At 29.5% G+C, this 23063-nt stretch overlaps 7 protein-coding genes and 1 long non-coding RNA gene across 16 annotated transcripts; 5 read left to right on the top strand and 3 right to left on the bottom strand.

The window, feature by feature from the left end:
- Nucleotides 1-206: 206 nt before the first annotated feature.
- LOC100648657 (unextended protein) lies at nucleotides 207-8209 on the top strand. Of its 2 annotated transcripts, none has more exons than XM_048412663.1 (14): nucleotides 207-705; nucleotides 1250-1547; nucleotides 1621-1770; nucleotides 1859-2014; nucleotides 2095-2283; nucleotides 2399-2572; nucleotides 3073-3244; nucleotides 3369-3560; nucleotides 3651-3797; nucleotides 3874-4011; nucleotides 4110-4382; nucleotides 4460-4698; nucleotides 4772-4927; nucleotides 5104-8209. In XM_048412663.1, exons 1-14 carry the CDS (start codon nucleotides 224-226, stop codon nucleotides 5254-5256), a joined length of 2919 nt encoding a protein of 972 aa, XP_048268620.1. In that variant the 5' UTR covers nucleotides 207-223; the 3' UTR covers nucleotides 5257-8209. The 2 variants fall into 2 exon arrangements, with proteins under 2 accessions (XP_048268620.1, XP_020722508.2); XM_020866849.2 differs by having other exon boundaries at nucleotides 4772-5011.
- On the bottom strand, nucleotides 7918-9890 carry LOC110119919. Of its 3 annotated transcripts, none has more exons than XM_048412670.1 (2): nucleotides 9755-9890; nucleotides 7918-9643 (listed from the first exon to the last, which is right to left on the bottom strand). In XM_048412670.1, exons 1-2 carry the CDS (start codon nucleotides 9877-9879, stop codon nucleotides 8329-8331), a joined length of 1440 nt encoding a protein of 479 aa, XP_048268627.1. In that variant the 5' UTR covers nucleotides 9880-9890; the 3' UTR covers nucleotides 7918-8328. The 3 variants fall into 3 exon arrangements, with proteins under 3 accessions (XP_048268627.1, XP_048268628.1, XP_020722510.1); XM_048412671.1 differs by having other exon boundaries at nucleotides 7918-8999; nucleotides 9755-9868; XM_020866851.2 differs by having other exon boundaries at nucleotides 7918-9889.
- Nucleotides 9689-12223, top strand: LOC100648031 (protein farnesyltransferase subunit beta). 4 transcript variants are annotated; one of them, XM_020866854.2, is made up of 7 exons: nucleotides 9689-9826; nucleotides 10462-10578; nucleotides 10668-10787; nucleotides 10866-11104; nucleotides 11194-11494; nucleotides 11570-11811; nucleotides 11874-12223. In XM_020866854.2, exons 2-7 carry the CDS (start codon nucleotides 10465-10467, stop codon nucleotides 12061-12063), a joined length of 1206 nt encoding a protein of 401 aa, XP_020722513.1. In that variant the 5' UTR covers nucleotides 9689-9826; nucleotides 10462-10464; the 3' UTR covers nucleotides 12064-12223. The 4 variants fall into 4 exon arrangements, with proteins under 4 accessions (XP_020722513.1, XP_020722514.1, XP_020722511.1 ...); XM_020866855.2 differs by lacking the exon at nucleotides 9689-9826 and adding an exon at nucleotides 10009-10138; XM_020866852.2 differs by lacking the exon at nucleotides 9689-9826 and adding an exon at nucleotides 10089-10201.
- Nucleotides 12224-12315: 92 nt separating this feature from the next.
- LOC100648341 (mitochondrial import inner membrane translocase subunit Tim16) lies at nucleotides 12316-13269 on the top strand. Its single transcript, XM_003400988.4, has one exon. The coding sequence runs from the start codon at nucleotides 12707-12709 to the stop codon at nucleotides 13106-13108; it is 402 nt and encodes a 133-aa protein (XP_003401036.2). The 5' UTR covers nucleotides 12316-12706; the 3' UTR covers nucleotides 13109-13269.
- On the bottom strand, nucleotides 13261-16208 carry LOC100647912 (exonuclease 3'-5' domain-containing protein 2). 2 transcript variants are annotated; one of them, XM_020866850.2, is made up of 7 exons: nucleotides 15858-16208; nucleotides 15324-15465; nucleotides 14947-15246; nucleotides 14742-14866; nucleotides 14259-14671; nucleotides 13798-14171; nucleotides 13261-13717 (listed from the first exon to the last, which is right to left on the bottom strand). In XM_020866850.2, exons 1-7 carry the CDS (start codon nucleotides 16091-16093, stop codon nucleotides 13517-13519), a joined length of 1791 nt encoding a protein of 596 aa, XP_020722509.2. In that variant the 5' UTR covers nucleotides 16094-16208; the 3' UTR covers nucleotides 13261-13516. The 2 variants fall into 2 exon arrangements, with proteins under 2 accessions (XP_020722509.2, XP_048268626.1); XM_048412669.1 differs by having other exon boundaries at nucleotides 14947-15212; nucleotides 15858-15999.
- Nucleotides 16209-17017: 809 nt separating this feature from the next.
- Nucleotides 17018-19878, top strand: LOC105665633 (phosphatidylinositol 4-kinase type 2-alpha). Of its 2 annotated transcripts, none has more exons than XM_012316785.3 (6): nucleotides 17018-17757; nucleotides 17855-17949; nucleotides 18055-18547; nucleotides 18626-18891; nucleotides 18982-19121; nucleotides 19196-19878. In XM_012316785.3, the coding sequence occupies exons 1-6, from the start codon at nucleotides 17469-17471 to the stop codon at nucleotides 19287-19289; spliced, it is 1377 nt and encodes a 458-aa protein (XP_012172175.1). In that variant the 5' UTR covers nucleotides 17018-17468; the 3' UTR covers nucleotides 19290-19878. The 2 variants fall into 2 exon arrangements, with proteins under 2 accessions (XP_012172175.1, XP_012172174.1); XM_012316784.3 differs by having other exon boundaries at nucleotides 17027-17757; nucleotides 17831-17949.
- LOC125386426 lies at nucleotides 18375-20149 on the bottom strand. Its single transcript, XR_007226559.1, has 2 exons — nucleotides 20010-20149; nucleotides 18375-19777 (listed from the first exon to the last, which is right to left on the bottom strand). It is a non-coding gene; the product is annotated as an uncharacterized LOC125386426 (long non-coding RNA).
- Nucleotides 20150-20625: 476 nt separating this feature from the next.
- On the top strand, nucleotides 20626-23054 carry LOC100644942 (stabilizer of axonemal microtubules 1). The gene is made up of 5 exons (XM_012316904.3): nucleotides 20626-20771; nucleotides 20842-21162; nucleotides 21453-21705; nucleotides 22049-22320; nucleotides 22660-23054. Exons 1-5 carry the CDS (start codon nucleotides 20626-20628, stop codon nucleotides 22919-22921), a joined length of 1254 nt encoding a protein of 417 aa, XP_012172294.2. The 3' UTR covers nucleotides 22922-23054.
- Nucleotides 23055-23063: the final 9 nt, after the last annotated feature.

Genomic DNA, 23063 nt, shown 5'->3' with positions numbered 1-23063 from the left:
AACATGTTATTGTGTTAGCTTGCCGCTAAAATATTGAAATAGCGGATATTAACTTGGCGACAGTAACTGACAAAAATAACCAAAATGAAAGTTCAAAAATACCGCGAATCATAAACGGTTAAATTCTATAAGATGTAAAATCTATACTATGGTTGATCTGTGATAACACGCAAGCGTATTGTGACGATACGAGATTATAAATGCAGTACTAACTGAGGACTGTATGAAGTTGTCACGGTGCACTTGTCGCATGATGGCGCAACATGTTGTCTGCTCAAGCACACCGGCAGCTCTTTTATTACTTGTTTTTGTGACATCCAATTTAGTAACCGTTAATACATTTACAAAAGTGAAAGTATCTGATAATTTAAGTGTCAAATCGGTGGATGTCTTAATCAGGAAAAAATCTTTTACGGGAGAGAACGTGTCTTCTAGTTCAGGTTTCTTGATTGAAATTCTTGGCACCGGCCTCGAGAATAATGTCTCATTACTCTGGTCACGTACAATTGATAACTGCGATTCAGAAAACAAATTAAGTGCAATTTGGATCTCACCGAATGGCAGTCGTGCGATATATAAGTTCGACAAAGTTCCTAATTTTAAGGTTACTACGATCTATTTCTGTCTAAAGATCGTCAGCATATTCGGTGAAATATGGACCAATCTTGGAAGCAATTTTACTATCAGGTCTCCAATACAATCAAAGTAAGTTAAATATTAGATAACTTGTCTTTATCCGAGCATCATTAAAGAGAATTTCCTTGCCATATAAATAATAGACATTTATCGTATGACTTGGCACCATTTTTTACGAAAGCGGAAATCCCGATATTATCGACGGCAAGAGACTTTTCTTATAATGCTATAATTATATGTACATATGAAACATCATTATTTTCCTACTATGTAACGTTATAAAGGAACATGTTTGCCTGATTCTATTCACAATTTTGTATTTAAACATTCAAATATAAGCAAGTTTAATTAATTATTCGCATAAAGATCAATTAATTCTAAAGATTAATTAATAATTTTAACTCAACTTATACATCATATATGTTAAATTTATAATTCTTTTAATTAAAACATTAATTTTACTTTTAAAAAGACTAACAAAGACGTTTCTTATTAAATAAACTATGGAACAATTCTTAAAATTTCTTCTTGTTAATTCTGATAATTCTTAATTCTTTTCCTTTTTTTAAATAAAGATTAATTTAATCTATTGTTTTATGTCACTTATTCCCAGAAAATATTTTCGTACAAGTCGTGACACTTTCCATTTATTACCCACTGTCAATGATGACCCCAAAAATCTATTTAGTCGGCAAATCCATACAGATGTGTTTATTGAGGGTCTGAGAATAGAGACATCAGCAAAGGATCCTAGTTATAGGGAAGATGGTATTCCAGAGATACTTGCTGGCAGTAAGGCAGTCATAAGATTATTTGGTTTTGGTTTCACAGAAGGTACTTTGATTACTTTTACTGATGAACCAGCCAAAAGGGGTAGTATCTGCGATAAGATTAAAACCAATGAATTTTTAGTAAGCATTTCTATCTTATGCGTTAGAAAATGTTTGTACCATAAATAATTTTTTAAAAATATGATTGATACAGATAAAAAATGTAAGAAATAACACTGCAACTATTGATGTGGTATTACCTCTTGGTTCACCTTTCTTCATATGTGTAAAGCAACCGGTATATGGAGAGGCAGATCCAAACACTTTACTCTTTAGACATCAAGGCACTGAATCATGGCAAACTGTGAGTAATAAAATATAATAAAAACAAAATATCATTAACCATTAATCAATATATTAGAAATATTTATTAAAAATATTTATTTTTACAGATATATACATATGAAAAATTTTTACCACTTTGGCTTAGTATTGTAATTATTTTCATGTGTCTTACCTTTTCTGCTCTATTTTCTGGTTTAAATTTGGGATTAATGGCAATGGACAGAACTGAGTTGAAGATACTTTGTAATACTGGAACAGAAAAGGTACCTTACTTTCTAATACTTGGAATTATTTCAATTATTTAATCCTATAACAATTTCATTCGATAATTTATATATTAAAGGAAAAACAATATGCAAGAACAATACAACCAGTGAGAAATCATGGGAATTATTTGTTATGCTCAATTTTATTCTCCAATGTTTTGGTGAATTCGATCTTTACTATTTTGTTAGATGATTTAACTTCTGGATTAGTTGCTGTTATTTGCTCTACTTTAGCTATTGTAATTTTTGGTGAAATTTCGCCGCAAGTAAGTATATTTGTAAGAGTATATATCTTGTTTTCAATAGAAACATTGGATAAAAACATAATTTTTAAATTTTAGAGATAATTTAATAATTAGGTAAATTACTTTATACTTTTAGGCTATTTGCAGTAGACATGGATTGTGTATTGGAGCAAAAACTATTTATATTACCAAACTAACTATGGTATTAACATTTCCAATGAGTTATCCTATCAGTAAACTTTTAGATTTCCTTCTTGGGGAAGAAATTGGCAATGTATATAATCGTGAGCGGTTAAAGGAACTTGTGAAGGTATGGGGTAACGAAGCAACTGTTATAATTTTTTCTTTTAGCTTCCTATATTCTGAATATGATCTTTTCTGTTTGCAATTTGAAGTATATATTATCAAAACTCCTTTTCAAATTTTTTCCTGTATGGATCTTATCAGAATGCGTATGGATAGGACAGATAATTATACTAACATCTAAATTCAATCATATGTAGGTAAGATATAGATCTACTGACGTTTGTTTGGAGTTTTTATACTGTTCAGCGTATATGTTAGATTACTTATCATCATGAAACTTAAATAAGATAACCTTACACTCTTATACTGTGTCAATTTAAGTTGAATTTATCTTCTATATATATGTGTATTAATATAAAGATAAATAATATATTTAATTAATATCCATTAATTTTATCGAGTGTGTTATTCATGTAATCTAATAACATTATCAAAATTTCATATCAGTATATGCGAATTATATGTATAATATATAATTGTGTCATTCTGTATTGTTATCTATAGGTAACAACAGGATATAATGATTTAGAAAAAGATGAAGTGAACATTATTGCTGGAGCATTAGAGTTGCGGAAAAAAACTGTTAAGGATGTAATGACAAAAATTGAGGACGTATATATGTTGGATTATAATGCCATTTTAGATTTTGAGACAGTATCAGAAATTATGAAATCAGGTTTAAATTTTACATTACTTATCAATAGAAGTTTGGCTTATCAATAGAATATAGAATATTGTTTTTACAAATAATAATACATATACATGTACAGTTTACATCATTTATTATTGTTACTTTTTAGGTTTTTCTCGTATACCAGTATATGAAGGTGCAAGAACAAATATTGTTACAATGCTTTATATCAAAGATCTCGCATTTGTTGATCCAGATGATAATATGCCACTAAAAACTTTATGTCAATTTTATCAAAATCCATGTAACTTCATTTTTGAAGATGTTACGCTAGACATTATGTTTAAACAATTTAAAGAAGGTTTATATCTTTCGAACTAATCTATGTCATTGGATCGTTTAATGTATCTCTTGTAAAAGTAAAAATATATCTAAACTATATTTATTTTAGGTCATAAAGGACACATGGCATTTGTTCAAAGGGTTAATAACGAAGGCGAAGGTGATCCTTTTTATGAAGTAATAGGATTGGTTACATTAGAAGATGTTATAGAAGAATTAATTCAAGCTGAGATCATGGATGAAACTGACGTCTTTAGTAAGTCACCTGTATGAAAAATGCGCTATATTGTATATGCATGAATGCAATTAACATTAATCATGTTTTCTTGCAGCGGATAATAAATCTAAGCGCAGAAGACAAGCTAGACATAAAATACAAGATTTTACCGTGTTTGCAGAGAAGAAAGAAAATCAACGAATTCATATATCGCCTCAGTTAACATTGGCTATGTTTCAGTATTTGTCTACAAGTAGGAAGAAGTGTTTTGATTTAAGAAAATATGAAATTTATATAAAACATTATTTTAGTGCTGTTAAAATGTATCTGAGTGTAATATATGATCCACAGCTGTAGATGCTTTTAAGCCCGATACAATATCGGAAACTATTTTGCGTCGTTTACTTAAACAAGATATTATTTATCACATCAAAGTGAAATCACGCGAAAAAGCAAGAAATGATCCCGTAGCGGTAATTTATCAACAAGGAAAAGCGGTCGACTACTTCGTCTTAATCTTAGAAGGTCGAGTTGAAGTTACAGTTGGAAAAGAGAATATGATGTTCGAAAGCGGCCCCTTTACCTATTTTGGTTCTCAAGCACTTACTGTCAATGTTGGAATTGGTAAAATTTATATTAAGCTTGCTCCTTATGTCTAAAATATGCAACATGTTCATGGACTTATGTGTAAAATTTTTCAGCCGAGTCACCTACCAATACAAATCCTCAAACGGTGGGAAGCATACAATCAATCAATTTAGATTCTATGTTACGGTATACATTCGTTCCTGACTATACGGTACGGGCAGTCACGGAAGTATTTTACGTCAAAATTAAAAGATCTTTATATTTGGCTGCGAAACGAGCCACACTTCTAGAAAGAAGTCAGAAAGATTCATTGCCCGGTCAGGAACAACAATTTGACGACGAAGTAGAAAAGGTTAATTGCATGATATTAATAGTCTTAAAAATATGATCAAATTTATATTATATAATAATTTCATAATTCTTAGTTACTACATTCTTTGGATGAAGATGATCGTAGTATGCCAGAATCTCCGATATTGCCTGTTGACAAAGAAAAAGAAAGTAAAAAGGAGAAGGAGAAAGAAAAAGATAATGTGCAATCTCCTATTCATAGTGCAACTGCTCCAACTTCACCTGCTCCAGTCAGTGCTAATCCAATTACACATTCGAAATTCATCTCATTATATAGTGATCATAATGGAAAACTTAAAAATTCACCAGTAAAGGTTGACTTTTTATTATCATAATTTCATTATTTTAATTTTATAAAATGTAAAAAATTATACTAAAAAGTAATGACTTCATACATGTATTCTAGACAACAATAATCAGTCCTGGTCAAACACAACCTAAGTTAGATTTAAATACAGAGATTCTGGCTCGTCAAGAAGCAAACAGAGCTATATCAGCAAAGAAATTAATCGAAGAAGAAGAAAGAACGAATCTCCTGCCTAAGCAAGAAGACTCTTAACGTTCGGAAAATAGTCGACAGCATTTAGTGAGTCGACATTAACACTGCAGGTATTAAACAACGAAGAGCAGGAAAAACCTCTATGACATACAATGCTATCATGGCATTAGGTACTTAACAAATTACTTAAATATTTATCGCGAAACCAATTGATATATGATCTTGTGTATCTTAAGTTTCAAATAGTTGGGTTTGTGGAAACCACCCACTATGTTCTACATTTATAAAGTTAGTACGCTCAGGGAAAGTTGCCAAAATTTCAGATACTCATATATCTACATTTGACTCTTCTTGTAGTCTACGTAAACAATTTCATACGTAATTAAAATTTAATACACTTTTAATCAATAAATGTTGCATAATTTTTTATAGATATTTTATATTTTAAAAGAGCGGAACACTTACTGAAGATTGTTTATTCTCGTTATTATAGCAAACTTCATTTTCTATTGTTTATCACAAAATGCATATATATTTTTCAACTATTCTTCTTGAACATTTGTAAATATCACTATACCATGCATTTCCTCATAAGAACGATACTTAATGATATGTGCATTTCATATCGATGAAATACACATTTATATGACATTTCTTAATGATTACTTATGAATGATCCTGTTGTTATGCTTATGCCCCACAAAGCAAATGAAGTTTTTAAAAATTTAAAAACAAAGTAGCCAAATTTAAATGCAGTTGTATAACTACAATTAGTTTTTTTACATTTCTTACACTATCAAGTCAACAAACTTTATTCAAGGATGTATTTGATTAAGAACGTGTTACATTAGAAGGTTAAAAGAACTCTGAATGTATAATTTAATATATTCTTTAGACACATAGAGTTCTTTGAAGCGACACGTCATTTTTCAGTTATCTTGTTAAATCATATTCCTTACACAAGTGTGAATAGTGTAAATAGAAGGAACAAATTGTTCCAATTTGTAATGAATTATGAGACTCTCGGTATATATGGTATAAAAATACTATGTATTTTTATTCAGTGCCTTAAAAAATTTATAAACTGTGTTTAATCGTATTTAAAAAATTGCATTTTAATAAGAAATAGATATGATTTCTATAGCAAAATTTAAATTATATGTTCATTTAAATTTATTTGCTATAGTAAAATGCAATTAATTTAACTTTCAGTTTGAAACAGAAATTTACTTTGTTTATAAATCTTCTTTCATTTATGATGTATGTACAACACGAATAGTTGTGTGTTTCTTATGAAAAAAAAAAAATGTTAAGCGATAACACAATAGTACAATCCCCGTAGACAAATAGTGAATTGCAAAGAGTTCGATATTTTAACGATATATGCCTAATGTGTGCTTTTATTCCATTTTTTTTCTCAATTACTATATTTTTATTATACAAAAGAGTGTGTGTCAGATATAAAACTTAATGTTCAACATTTGTACATATCTTAAGTTTCAAATAGTTAATAGTTTAAAATAGTATTCTACGAATAGTTTTTCTAAATTTCAAAAAATCTCTAATAAAAGATCATAAATGTATAATCAGCCGTTAAATGTGCAAAGTAATTAGATATTCTAAAAGGAATTTAGTATTGATTTTCTTGACAAACGAAATTCAATTCATGTACTCACTCTTAAAAGCAGAACAAATCTACAGTATAGAATTACTTGGATAGAGTGATGAAATTTATAATTCTAGATATAAATTATTGCAGCTTATCGTTATTTTTTCTTAAAATTTAATAGATAGACCATTACTGCCATATTTTTTAAACTTATAAATATTTCAAGAATCCTTTCAAATAGTTTTTAAAAATATGTAAGAAATTGAAAGCAATTACTACCATTATTTGTAAATATTAATTATTCAAAAACTGAATGAGATACTATAATTTCAAAGTACGAAATATAGCTTATGCATTTTCATTACAAAGGAATATTCATTTTAATGTAATATGAGCTTCGGATTTAAAAGAGATCATTCAGATTTTAATTTTTATATAAGTATATATTTATTATTTAGGGAATTTTATGTAAATATGTTTGAGTATTTACATAAAATATGTTTAAATGTTTTGGGCAATTTTATGGAATATTTTACATTCGTACGAAATATACAATATAACTTTAAGATCCATATACTCATATTAACACATTATGTTACAATTAACATTAATGTATTTAGACAATGCATACCTTTAAATTACAATAGATAGACGATATAGTGTCATGTATTGTGTAGCATTTATTGTTCTTTTATTGTTTTTGTTTCTTTATTGTTTAGTTCTTTATTCCCAATTTATTTTTAATTTTTGATGAATATTACAGGCAATATTTTTACAATCCATTTAGTCATTATGCATTCTATTAACATCAATTTAAAGTACTTATTGAAATTTATTTATATTTACAGTATTTTATAGAAATTATAGATATCACTAACTGTGAGTTTATACCCATAACAATTGTATGTTATTTTCACAACAGAAATTGTATCTTACTAAGTGAAGATATAAATATTAGTGAAGCATGTGAAAGAAAAATGAAAAAATAACAACTATTTATGTGCGTTATATTTGTAAACTGACTTTTAGTCGATTAACATTATGTAATAGTGTGCCTATAAATAAAAATAAGTGTATATTGCTCACGTCAATAGCAAAATTTTGCCAAAATCATGATGCAGAAAAAGATATTTAGTTATCTCTTTCTGCATATTATTGTTTGATAAATCAAAATACTATCCAAAAAAAGGCATACACATTAATACTAAACCAAAATGCCCTGTATTGGTATATAGCAGGGAACTGCACATTGCACATAGTTTCAGCAACACTGTATAATCTATATTGTATAATTATAGAATTGATAAAGAGCATGTCGATAAAAATGTGTACCCAAAAAAAGAGTCAAATATTTATCAACATATTATTATATCCGCAAAATAAAGATACAGTTTTGTTTTCAAATGCATTCGATTTTTTTTCCTATATATTCAACTCCTATTTCTTATATAAATTTATATTATAAAAATATAACATAAATATCAAATTTAAAAAAAATCGTTCGTTTTGTATGTTGTTAAAATTTATATATCATTAAATTCTTTTCTTAGACTTTTCTTAACTTCAGATAATTTTTTCATATTAATGTTTCCTTCTTGTATACAAGTTTCAAGTATGGCAATTTTAGAATTTATAAAATCGGCATTCAATCTCTTTTTCTTCTTTCTTCTTTCCAAATAATCACTGATTACATAATTCCTTATTAGACACCAAGGATATCTTTTATCTCTAAAAGCTATTAAATCTATTGCAATTTGTGATGTATCTGCCATTAAATTTTCAGGTATATAAATATCAACTATAGTCTCCCGACCTACTATTTTCTTCATACAAAACAGATTTTGATATCCCAATTTTACATTCAGGACGACCCAACTGTTTTTTGGCAGGACATCACGAAAATTTGCTGATAAAAACATCCGATTTGCTATGTAATTTATCATCATTTTTGGACATAACTGTATCTTGTCTTTATGTGCATATAAATTTATTCTTCTTAATTTATCCTTTTCTGCTGTTAATATTTCATTTAAAGTTTGTAATTCTTGAGTACTTTTATAAATCTTATCCATTATAAGTGACACACCATCTAACATATTGGAGTGAAGATTAATAAAAGTATTGTTTTCCATTGACAGTGTTCTTTCTACTGTACTTATAGGAAACTCTACTAATTGATTATCTTCTGTCAAACCTAAAATTATATTAGAGTCATATGATTGTAAACAAACAAAGCTTTTATCTTCGACTTTTACTTCATAAATATTATCAATTAGTAATTGTTTCTTTACATAATATAATTTAGATTCATATGAATAAACAATCCATAATATATCTTCTAGGAATTGGCTAAAACCAGCGCAAATGGCTTGTATCTGTGTTCTTATATAAATTGTTTCAAAAACAAGCACATTATCTTTTGAATGCATTAAAATAATAACATTTGTATTTGTAGTAAGAAGTAATGCTGCAATTTTGGAACTCTTTCGTACAGGTATTATATTACTAATGAAATAAATACTACTATGTATTATTTTTACATTTTCATTGGTTAGCATTAAAAGTTTTAATCCATCTGCAATTATGCATAAATTTTCTACAGTAGAATCATTATTTGTTAAAGTTTTCATAAAATATTCTACAATGTTATCCACATTTAATGGATAAACATACAGTTGACTGGAATTAGTTTCTTGGGAAGAAAGCTTAAATAGCAGTTTATTTGTCATTTCTCGCTTATTATCCAAATAAAGATACTCATTTCTCGGTATCAATACTTCATGAAAAACAGTACCCATTCCAATCGCACTTTTACTTAGAACAGCAAATTCTCGGTCCCTTGAAAGTTTGTAAACGCCGTGTGGAATGCAAATTAAAAAAATTCGACCAGTAAAACATTGTATAGCTTTTATTGGAGCTGGAGCTGTTAATACTTTAACAGATACGTACTCATTATTTGTATATGGAAATATTATAAGTTTATCTTGATTCCAGCAAAAACAAGTCCTTTCGTCATAAAATGTATGAATAACAAAATTTTTTGATAAAAAATTAATGTCTGTCGTAATATACATTATTATTATTGCAGTTCACGATATGTGCTAAACACCACGTGTTATTTTTCTTTTTATTATGCAATAATATCAATCTAGCAATATACGTGTAAATAATATTTTATAACGAAAATGCTCCTGACATTTTTACTTGTTTAAAAATTACAAATTAAGAAGAAATGTTCGAATAGGTTAATTCTCCTAGAGACAAAGCGCACCATCACACGACAAGTTTAATAACTAAAGCTTTCTTCTTACATTTTAATCATTTACGTATCTGGTACAACTTCTAATTAGTTACTGTTAGAGAAATTTTAACCTTCTCCTTGTCTTGAGTCTTGAAGTAATTATTATACAATCAACGCGAAAGTGATATAACCCTTACAACATTATTCAATTCGAAGAAATTTTACTTGAAATTCAAAGTTTTACTAAGAAGCAGAATTTTATCATTTAAAGCGATGATAAAAGACCCATCTTTTTTGCCGTCTTTCCTTTAAAATTTCGTAGTACAATCTTCGTTTTATATATATATATGTCTTTATTTTAATACATGATTTATTTCTTTCAATTGTTAATACAATATATCCACGTGTTTAATAGATCATGTGGAATTCAAAAATTAGTGAACGTGATGAACCACACATTAGAACTTACGCCGAGATATTAAAACAAAAACAGGATGATGAAGGATATCAAACAACAAGTTCAATACGACAAGTATGCTTTCAATATCAATAAATTAATTACCTACCAGATATACATTTCTTTTTCTGTATTGTTAATATTCCTTAATGTTTTGAGTTTAGGATCGTGTTGAAAATGATATACTGAAATTATATAAATTAAGTAATGAACCTGTTTTAACAAGACAGAAACATATTCAGTTCTTAAAAAAATCTTTGTTTCATCTTACTGAAGCTTACCAGGTAAGAATATCTAGATTGTATTTATTAGCAATCTATGTTTTAATTACACTTAAAATTGTTACATATATTTTTTCATAGTGTTTAGATTCTAGCAGACCATGGCTCTGTTATTGGAGTCTACATTCTCTTCAAATCCTAGGAGAACGTTTAGAATATGATGAATATTCAAAAATTATTGGTTTTTTGGCCAAATGTCAATCACCAGAAGGTGGCTTTGGAGGAGGTCCAGGGCAGCATCCTCATTTAGCCTCTACATATGCAGCAATAAATGCTTTATGTACTATTGGTACTCCTCAAGCTTATCAAGTAATTGATAGGTATATACATAAAGGAAATGAACATAGTGATCGAAAGTGCACATTTGATTTAAAAATTCTATTTGTAAGATTTTGTGTATTGATTTTAGGAAAGGACTTAAACAATTTTTAGCATCTTTACATGGAGAAGATGGTTCTTTCAGTCTACATAAAGATGGAGAAACAGATATAAGAGGAATATATTGTGCTCTTTCTGTAGCAAAACTGACAAATGTATATACTCCTGAAATATTTAAGGGAAGTGAAAGTTGGATAGCTAAATGTCAAACATGGGAAGGTGGTTTTGGTGGTTCTCCTGGCATGGAAGCTCATGGAGGATATGGATTTTGTGGGTTAGCAGCACTTATGCTTCTTGGAAAACCTCACTTCTGTTGTTTGAAATCATTTCTGGTATTCAGCTGATATAGTGAATTTTATAATACATATACATTAAAAAAGCCATTCTTCATATCTATTTATTTTTAGAGGTGGATAGTAAACAAACAAATGCGTTTGGAAGGTGGATTCCAGGGGCGTACAGAGAAACTAGTAGATGGCTGTTATTCATTTTGGCAAGGTGGAGCCTTTCCATTGATTCATACGATTTTAAGTATGGAGAACAAAGTGTTTAATTCCGCATATTGGTTGTTTAATCAAGAGGCCTTACAAGAATATTTATTAATCTGCTGCCAACATCCTCATGGGAGTCTTGTAGACAAGCCTGGAAAGTATGGAACACTGCTATTCGTTATTGTAAAAGCAATTTTATAAATTATTATATTTATTTCAGAAGTCAAGATGTATATCATACATGTTATGCACTTAGTGGATTGTCAATTGCACAGAATTCTCCGTTGCCATTGATCATTGGATCGCCTAATTTAAATTTAGTGAAAATAATTCATCCTTTGTATAATTTAGAAAATTCTTGTGCAATTAATGCATTGAAATATTTTAATACGCTGCCGATACCTGACTGAACATACATTTAATATTTAAAATAAATTGATAGAATATAAATACTTTTATTTCATCTTAGTAAGAATTTCAAAGACAGATTCTACTTTATTTCACATAAAAATTGACCAACAGATTGTAAATATAAGATTATTGAATAATAAAAGTAATAATAATTATAAATTATTGAATTAACGATTTTTTAATCCCAATGTTAATCAAAATTTAATTAACATTATTTTGTTGATGTTGCTTTAATCATAACCTCACACGTCCTCTGAAAACGAAAACAGCTATCTAATATATATCATTCTATATATAGCATTCTATAAAGCTAGCATTCTACAAATTTGTTTGATACTGTAATATAGACATCATTTTTTAAATTAGAAACTTCATGTACAGACAATCAGTAATATTAGAGTAATATATGTATTTCTATATAGTACATGTGCGTTTTAAAATGGTGCAATACGAGTATGAGACGTGCAACAAATAAGTTATATAAAGAAACCATCGTAAAAATTTGAAAACAGTGATATTACTATTTGAATATCATAAAAAACGAATTTTGTTTAGTATAAATATTTTCTGAAAGCTAAACCGCAAAAGAGAAATATACTGCAAATTATTTTGACAACTATTTTCAATAAGAGGGAAGAGGTTATGGCAAAACACTTAGTACAAATAATTATAATGGGCACACAAGTCGTTGTTAAAGCATTTACACGTGCATTACGACAAGAAATTGCAGCAAGTCAAGCTGCTGCACATAAAACAGGTGGTGGAGCACGAGGTACTCAACACGTTGCAGCCAATTATAAGACTGGTATTTCTTTGGAAGAAGCACTACAAATTTTGAATGTTGAACGAGTGGATGAAGTAGAAGCTATTGAACGTAACTATAAGCATCTTATGGAAGTTAATGATAGATCGAAAGGTGGTTCTTTTTATATTCAGTCAAAAATTGTACGTGCTAAAGAACGTATTGATGAAGAACTAAAAACTATGAAGACTCCTCCCCAAAACAGTAATTCTAGGCAACAAAATGCTTCAAAAAAACTATAATACTAGAAATTTAATTGATATATCTTTGAAGTCTGTATATATAAATGTAATGACACTTTAGTCACCAATAAATAATATAGAACATCTATTGACAAAATTGGTATACTTATATCTTAGTATTGGTTAAAATGTTGAAATAAAATAAAACGTTATTTAAAGTATCACAAGTCTTTGTTTTTTACAAATTAAAGGTTTTTACAAATCACAACCAATCTTATTCATCAAAGTAAGGTAGAAAAGGAAAAACGTTATCGATTCTTATGTGTAGATGTAAATATATAAATAATATGTATATACATGTATATATATAAATATATGCACATAACCAGAGATATAAATTTATGTAACAGTCTTTTAATACAAGTACTCGCTCTTATACGAGTCCTTTAGGTACATAATATTTAAAATTCAGTATGCCAAACCAGCTACCTTTGCATCTTCTGGTTTAATTCTATTCTGTGATTGATGAATAGTTAATCTTTCTTGATTGTGATGAACAGACCATAGATTTGGTAGATACTTTGGCTTCATAGTCACAAGAAAATGTTCTCTCCACATACGTTCCAATTCTACTAAACCCCCTTCCCTTTTATGAAAATATTGAACAACCTGAAAAATAAAATTTGTAATATTTTTATAGAACAAAAGAACATAATAAATGTTTAGTGTCTATCATTTATTAATGATACCTTTAAACCATGAGGTTGACATTTAGGTTGATCAGGATTGGATACCGATATTGTGTTCTCTAATTTTTTGTTTAATACATCAAGCAGAATTGGTGTAACTTGTTTCTCATTTGTACATTCTAAAATATAATGTTCTAAATCTTTGCGTCGTGCATCAGGCAAAGTTGTTCTTTCTCTTAAAGCTTTAACAGCTGAATGTAACTTCCTTGAATTATTTACATTTTTATTACGTATATGTGTCAATGGACCAACTAAAGGTGCGTCGCACATGTCTGCTAGCTTTCTTCTGAGCTGCAGATCATGATAATTGCTTATTTCATGACAAGATGGACATAATAATAATATATCGTGAGATTGATGTGCTTTCATCACCACTAGAAAATATTTGGAAATTTATTAATAACACATTTTACTATATGTAGAATTTAAATAAAATTTTATTTAAAAGAAATTTAACTTACATGGAAAATATTTACGATATTCTCGAGGTACAACGTTTTTTCTAATAAACTTATCTGATGTTCCACAAACCACACATTGATTGATTTTAATTTGTGTGTAATACTGTCCAACCTGTCCCAAAGCTCGCCCAGAAGGTTCAAATTTTAACCTGACGGTAAGTGGTTCCTTTTCAATTACTTCTCCTAATCCTTTTGTAAGATACCATTCTGCTTTTTTACGATCACATGTGCATAATATTTCTCCATCTGGTGCTTGTAAGTAACAATTATGATATAATGGTTTATTTCTTGTAGGTACATTATTTTTACGTATAGTGCTATTATTTGTTTTGCAATTTCTGGTAATCTTGCCAAAATGATTATTTTCTGTGTTTTTCTCATTAATAGTTGTGTGTTCATGTTGAGCCTTGAACCTGGAATTCAAAATATTTTTAATATTTGATATTTATAAAATAAATGTTTTTAATATATTAAACATATTACCTCGTATCAATTACATCATTAGGTATACAATGAAAATGCATATTTAAATTTTTATTACACATACTTTTTATATAATTTTTTAAGATTTCCCACAATGAATACTTCTCCTTCATTTTCTGTGTAATCTATAAAATATGAAATAAGTTATTAGATATATTTTTTTTGTAATGAAATTATTTAAAATGCATTATAGATTATATTTTACTTGGTCATAAATAAGAACAGATGCAATTGCATCACAAGCAGCATATGCTACTTGCTCGTCAGTAAGAGTGCCAGCATCCCAATTGCTGCACCTAATTTCTATTAATTTATCCATTTCCAATCCTAAATATTGCAAACTCATTGCAGCTAAACTTTGTGGACTTGGTAACTTCACTCGTGCTGCTAATGTCCTTAAATCAATTGTACTGCTAACTCTACACCCATAATCTGCTAATATCTTCTGTCCATCCTCATATGAAGCAACTCCTACTTTAAGAATATCTTTATTAGCTAGTAAATCCTAAAAAAATGTTTGTCATATTATTTACATAACCATTTAATTTACATATTGATTTAAATTTGTGAAATATTACATACTTTCAATTTTTGAGGAATATATCCAATTTTGCCAATGCGAAAAAGGCCACATACTCCATTAAATGTAGCAAGTTGAAGTAAAGAGACAGGCCCTTCATTGGCCCATTCACAATCAAAACCCAGCACATCATTAGACAAGTTGCTTTAACACAAAAGATATTTATTCCAAGATAAATAAATGAATAATAATAATGAGGATGTTTAAAATTATATTTCTATACTTTTAATTATATATTGTCATAAAATGTATGAAAATCCATTAAATTAAGACCATTATCAAACAAAAATTTATTATTGTAAAAAGATATATATATAATTAAAATATATGAATATACTCTAAAATCCTTAAATAGGAGGAACTTATTGAAGGATAACAAGTAATTAAAAAAATATATATCAACATAAATAACATTCTAAAAGTCCATAGTTAGGTATACAAAAAAAAATGTAAATAGAGCACTAGTGTATACTTTCTATATATAGCAATTAGAATATGTAATTTATTATTAAGATAAAAACAATTGTACATCTTACCAATGAATACGTTGAATAGCATAATCACATTTTTCTGGAGTATCAGCTAAAATGATTTTGTCCAATGTGATTTTAAGATCTTTCTTCTTATTATCACTTTGCTTACAGCTTTTACTGTTTATACATTGACAGAGATGTCTAACACTTTGAAAGACATTTTTGTGGTATTTGGAGGCCAAAAGTACAAGGCCCACAGTTACGCATACTAGAAACATGTTGCCCCTTACAGGATGCATTAATTGCACAGATAAACTTTTATTTTTGAGAGAATTAGAATTAAAATTTCGTATGTACAATTTATTTTCCCTCCTTTATGTATATTTGTGTATGTATGTACATATATATATACACATATGTAGATGTATATATATGTATATATGTGTATGTAAACACATATATAACTTTTTTAAGATATAAATATTTACATTGATAATTGGTAATTAAATACTTTAAATAAATTATATTAATTAAATTTGTTATCTAATTGAGCTATAAGAATTATAAATCATGACGACCGGTAGAGGAATAACGGTAAAGATGAAAAGTTCCGCGTAATCAATGCACGAATTATTGAATTATACAAAATAATTAAGTAAGTACGCAAAAGGCACATCACGATCTTAATTATGAAAGAATAAGTTAATAACCGGACGAGGTTCAAGGGAAACCGAAACTACTAGAGCACCGGCTCACGTAAGTACACGGATACGAATATCACACACGACTATTATTCTAACGTATCTTCCTTGTTTATATTTCGATAGACCGTTCTATATACTGATTGGTTGATGTGACTTTCTAAACAATTTTTGTGATGAATTCTATGTATATATTATGTTTTATAATTTTATCAGTTAATATCGTTTATTATATAAACTAAAAATAAAATGAGATTTTATAAATAACATCATACATTTTTGAGAATTTTAATTGTATCTACAAAATTTAAGTTTTTTCTATTCATCTTTAAAGAAACTTTTAAGTTTCATACTTTTTAACTTCATGGTATGTGTATATAAATAAAATGTATTAACAAAGTGTAATATTTATTCAAAATTATATGGCAACTTTATTATTATTCACTATATTCGATTTGAAAGAAACCTATAAAATACGATTAATTATATTTACTCTGTGTGGACAAATTTATGTAGACAGAATATGACGAATATATCTATATAATTAAATATGTATTTTCTGTATAAATGGAAAACTGTAATTTATATCTACATGCGAATATATACAACAGTATAGAAAAAATTAAGTATGGCGTTAATCCTATCAGCTGATATCGTCTGCTGGAATGACGAATCGTAGATATTAATTAGTTATACAGTGCTCCCCTAAGCATCATAAACATATGCCTTTATTCTATGGCTATTCTCATAAGTTAATAAATTTATAATAATTTAGAGTTGTTATTTTAATGACGCAATGATCGCTTTAAAATTTGTAATGGCGAAAATACTTGTTAAACACGAGTTCGATCGTTTGCATCATTGACAGGTGGGAAAGGAATATGGGGAAATAGATAGGATTATTTGTGCAAACGATTTTTTAAACAAACGGGTGATAAAGGGATCTGCCAAATAACTAGCAGATTCGGTTGTAATGAGCGACTCCGAACAGCGGCAATTACACGTGCCTTATCGAGAATATCATAGCCAGAACAATACTAATACTTCTGCCTTAGTGGAAACTGATGCATTGGTAGATCTTTCAATCACATCTAACAATTGTTTACCAGTAAATGAGTGTTCAGAACTAATACCAGACGTTGAATTTGTTCCCAATCTGAGCAACGAACAAACCATAGCCATTGATTCCCCTGGGATGGACCGGGAGAGCCAGCCTCTCCTTGGTCGACTGGAGCTGGATGTCACCTTTAATCGTTTCCCTGGTTTGTTAATATCTATTTTAATAGATTTATCTTCTAATTCTTTATCTCTAGTCAAATCTGTTATATCTTATAGATGATCCGCAATTCTCTGAATTAGTATGGCAGGCTGAACTGGCAATAGACAATGGAATCTCCCCCGAAAGAATATACCAAGGTTCTAGTGGCAGTTACTTTGTAAAAAATCCCACAGGGGTAAGGTATAACTTCATTTTATATTTAAAAATTACGATCTATTTAATAATATCAACCATTCAGAATCATAATTTTATAACAATAACAAGACATTTTGTCTTATAGAAAATAATAGGTGTTTTTAAGCCAAAGGATGAAGAACCTTATGGAAGATTAAATCCAAAATGGACAAAATGGATGCACAAACTTTGTTGTCCATGTTGTTTTGGGAGAAGTTGTTTAATTCCAAATCAAGGATACCTCAGTGAGGCGGGTGCAAGTTTAGTTGACCGTAAATTGGGTCTGGGTATAGTTCCAAATACTAGAGTAGTCAAACTTGTCAGTAAAACATTTAACTACCCACGCTTAGACCGTCAAAAAGCTCGTATGAAGCAAGCTATCATGGACCAGTTTCCTACAGTGGGATCTCATTTTAATCGTATTGGTTTGCCACCGAAAGTTGGTTCTTTTCAAGTTTTTGTAGATGGTTACAAGGATGCTGATTACTGGTTAAGGCGATGGGAAAATGAACCTTTATCACCACGTCTTAGTAGAGAATTTCAACTTCAGTTCGAACGCTTAGTTATTTTGGACTATATAATTAGAAATACTGACAGAGGTATTTAACATTTCATAAGATTTTTTTATTTTTATATTTAAAGTTAAACTATTTAATGATACACTGACTTTTTTTAAGGTAATGATAATTGGTTAATTAAATACGATAATAGTAAGGGAAAAAACGGATCAGAACAGGGTGAAGTAAAAATAGCCGCTATAGATAATGGTTTGGCTTTTCCTTTTAAACATCCCGATTCGTGGCGTGCTTATCCGTATCACTGGGCATGGTTAAGTCAAGCGAAACAACCATTTAGCGATGTAACGCGAGAACTTGTATTACCACAACTTTCGGATCAAAATTTTGTACAAGATCTTTGTGACGATTTATATCAGTTATTTAAAGTAAGTCGTATAAAATGGCGATTATTTTATATAAATATATATAGTATTCTACAATCATAGCTCTATAGTAAAGCACATTTATTCTTATAGCAAGATAAAGGTTTCGATCGACCTCATTTTGATAAACAAATGAGCGTAATGCGCGGTCAAATTTTGAACTTACAACAAGCTTTAAAGGATGCCAAAAGCCCTGTGCAGTTGGTACAAATGCCTGCTGTGATCGTTGAAAAGTATTTTACATATTTTCTATAAATTACAAGAAGATATATAAATAAAATTTGGTCTTACCAATGTTATTTTACAGGGCCAAGGGAAACGGAGCACCAAGACTATTCTCATTCTCTGATACATTTACACAGCGCTTCCAGAATAAAAGCCCTTTCTTCTCTTGGTGTTAAAAAAATCTTGAATGCTTGAAAAATAGCATTAGCCCTGTGTCAACTGAGAAGAATTATTCGATGCATTACAAATATCGCATCTTATTATTTGTGCTGTCTCTCTTAATTTTATCATGCAGTACTACCTCCTTTTTCAAACATTAATTTTTAATCTACGGTCCGCGTAGATTTATCGACAATTACATTTAATTTATCTTGTGTTTATACCATTTTCTTTTAATTCGACTATATTAATTCGAATCATAGTATGATTATATTGTATACAGTAAATATATATAATGTTAACACAATGTTTTTCGATATGCTTCGTGGAAATGTGAGACAAATGGTAAAACGAATGTAGGTACTGTTTCACGACTACGGATATACATGACATCCCCTTAAAATGAATCGTGATCAATTACACGTAATTGCATTGTATGTTTTCTATGTCTTCCATGTACTATTGTCTTGAAAACACATCGATTTACATGCATTTTCGCTAGATGCTGTTGAAAAGGAACATTTATCTAATCTTAAAAATTAACTGTGATCTAAAATAGCAAAAAGACATATTCTTATTGTTTAAAATAAACATTCTACATATTCATATTATATTTTTATCCGATACGTACGAGAAAATAAATTTTTTATTAGTAGCTAAGACAGAAATTTCTATTACAGTTATTATTAGTAAATCATTTCGGTCTATAAAATATCAACAAATATTTTTGTTCTTACCATTGCTATGATTTGAGTATACAAATCGATCACCGACACAATCGATTTTATCATTGGCTTTATTTTGTTTCCATTTAAATAACGATGACATAACAGTAACTTCGAAGTTTGTCTCTCCAAATTGTATGTCACTGAAGTCATAAAACGGAATGTAGAGATTCGTGTTCGCAGCTGCACTTTTATTGTTTTATATTGTTATACTTTATATATTACGAATCTTTTGAGAATCTAAATTTATTGACTATAAACACGTCTTTCTATCTTATTCATAAAAAGGGAAATAGTTTTTTATTGTTATTATTATATGTAATAATATTAAGTACAAAATGGAAGTAGTGGAGATACAGAATACAAAGAAGCAGTTTCAACTACCATGCCAGAAATCAGCAGAATGCCCCTGTGACATTAAAGTAACGAACCCACTAATTTTTCTATTATAATTTCCGACTGATAAAATGGGTGATTTAATATCGTGCATATCTAGTGCACAAGAAAATACGTGCAACCGTCTCGAGCAAAGTCATTCGCTCCGGTGAGAACGTATAAGCCTCCTTCGAAATTATTCGAAAATAATACCACATATCACTTATCATATTTAAACGTGGATCATGCGGAAATGCGACGCAGCCGATCTCAACCTATCCGACCCAAACCTGCTCTCACTAAATCCGATGCTCGATTTCTTGGTGAGACCACTAATCAATTGAGTTACAAACATATTGGGAATATTCCTAAAACAAAACCAATTATACCCAGGCAAAGGTAACGAGTTTAAAGAATTGAAACGAATGAAATTAAAAAATCTGTTAGATGTCATTCTGTGATGTGTTAGGCCGATGATCGGATCGGGTCGAATGGAGTCTGTTACCACGATTCGTCAGGATTACCCGCGTAAATATGTGGACAAACCAGAAATTATAATACCTTGTGGGAACATTCGTTTAAGTTCCGGTAAGCTGGATGCTAGTACCACAGCGAAACTTTCTTATGCGGACCCAGGCTGTACGGAACCGACATTGAACTTCAAACCCATAGCGATTTACTATCCACCTAGTGAACCGATTCTTACTGATACTACACAGAAGTTAAGTTATCAACCTGTTCACATCCCAGAAAGAGATACGTACTCCTGGCAGCAGAAACCAATCTACCAGTATATATGTATTACATTTGAATACCACAGGGGAAAGATATGAAAGTCATACTTTTTGTGTCTTACAAGGGAGGACTTTTATTAAAATACAATAATATAGTATTTACTAAAATATAATACGCTGTCAACTAGTCTTATGTTACCAAACTTGTTTCTTTATTTTTGTACTAAACATCTGTTTTACTACCTCCTTAGACATCTCAAAAATATTGATTGCCATAATTAAACCCTGTGGCTTATTCGATTTAAATAGATAAACCAAAGGTATGTCTTTACTATAACGTTTATAGAGCTCCAGATGTTGCTATGTGCGGAAAGACAACGTACTCTGAAAGTTTCTTAAAGAACGAAGAGCCATGCGTGGAGAAACCTGTACGACCAACTGCTGCCAATGTTTTTCCTATCGGTGGTGAATTTCGCTCAGATACTATTTATAAACAAAGCTATTTGCAATCGGCTATCGTTGAACGAGTGGAACCTGTTATTCCTTGCAATGCTATCTCGAAACCTGATGGCAAAATTTCAACAGATACAACAAGCAAAGTAAATGCATTTCTGTAACATCTAAAGACATCACAGCAAAAAGAAGACAATTCCAATATTTAAATTATATTTATTGGAAAAGAAGGAAAGTTATAGATTACACATTTGAAGCTTTCATATTCAGAAGTTCAAAAGTTTATTATTACAAATATTAGTTGACTATTAATTTATAGTATATATCAAAAAATGCTTTGATTTTGAGTTGGTTTATTTAAATTATTGAAAAATGAAACTGTCTCTTTATTCTAACAATCCTTAATTTACTAATAGCATTTGCCACCATCTCTTCCTGTGCATCTCTTATTACTACTCTTTGTTTCCTTCTATATTAATTCTCCTACAGTTGAGTTACCTACCGGTCCAAAGCGAAAGACGTTTGCCGATATTACCTCGAAGTAGAAACATGATAGGCGATGGTCTAATGCAATCCGAAACTACCAATCGTTGCGATTTTGTGGAAAAAAATACGTTACGACCGGATCTTATTATTCCATGTGATAATCTTCGAAGCCCGGATACACCTATTGACGACAGAACTACAACGAAACTATCTTACGCGAAACCTGGGCCAGTAGAGTGGGTTAAAAGCTTTAAACCTGTCGTTCAGTATCAGAGGTAGATCAGACATTTCTTATTAGCCAGGCATATTGGGTTGTTGTATACACTTCCGCTCCAAAGTTAAAGGATATTTATTATATTCATTCCAAAATTGAAAGAAGTTTAACAAAAAAGAAACAACTTTGAGGCCGCACACAACTTAATAAGTTCTTTTTCCTTTATAAAAGAGACATAATGCTATATGCACATAGATGAATGTTATAAATTGTAATTGTCATTAATTATATATGTATTCTTAGCGAACAGAACTTATCCAGCAACCTAATATTATAACATATTGCGCGATAATTCCTTGACCAACTTGACTAACTAACATACTTTTTACTAAACTGTTAGATCTGAAAAAATTGCATATGACACTATAAACAAACTATCGTATCAGTCTTGGACTCCACTTCCCAAGGAACATATACCATGGGCATCTAAAGAAAAATATCAACCACCTTCAGATCCTATGTGTGCTGATACTATTTACCAAGTCAGTTATCCCCCACCCGGATATTACGAAGATACTTGTATGCCAGCTGATTGCGAATGTTTGGATTTCAAATACGACAATCTGCCGGCACAAATATGCGAAACTGTGACGTGTGAATGAAATACGAACAAAAATAGTTGCAATTCGAGTAACAAAACTTCCGTATAACTTCTCTATTTTCCCATATATAAATTTCTATCGTATATTATAATAAATATTTAGAGGAAAAAATATTGAATTGTTTGAAATTTGAATAAAAACA

The sequence above is a fragment of the Bombus terrestris genome, chromosome 15 (assembly GCF_910591885.1).
Source record: "Bombus terrestris chromosome 15, iyBomTerr1.2, whole genome shotgun sequence".
Lineage (NCBI taxonomy): Eukaryota > Metazoa > Arthropoda > Insecta > Hymenoptera > Apidae > Bombus > Bombus terrestris.
The sequence above is the reverse complement of the archived record's forward strand: the minus strand, read 5'-3'. Positions and strand labels throughout refer to the sequence as shown.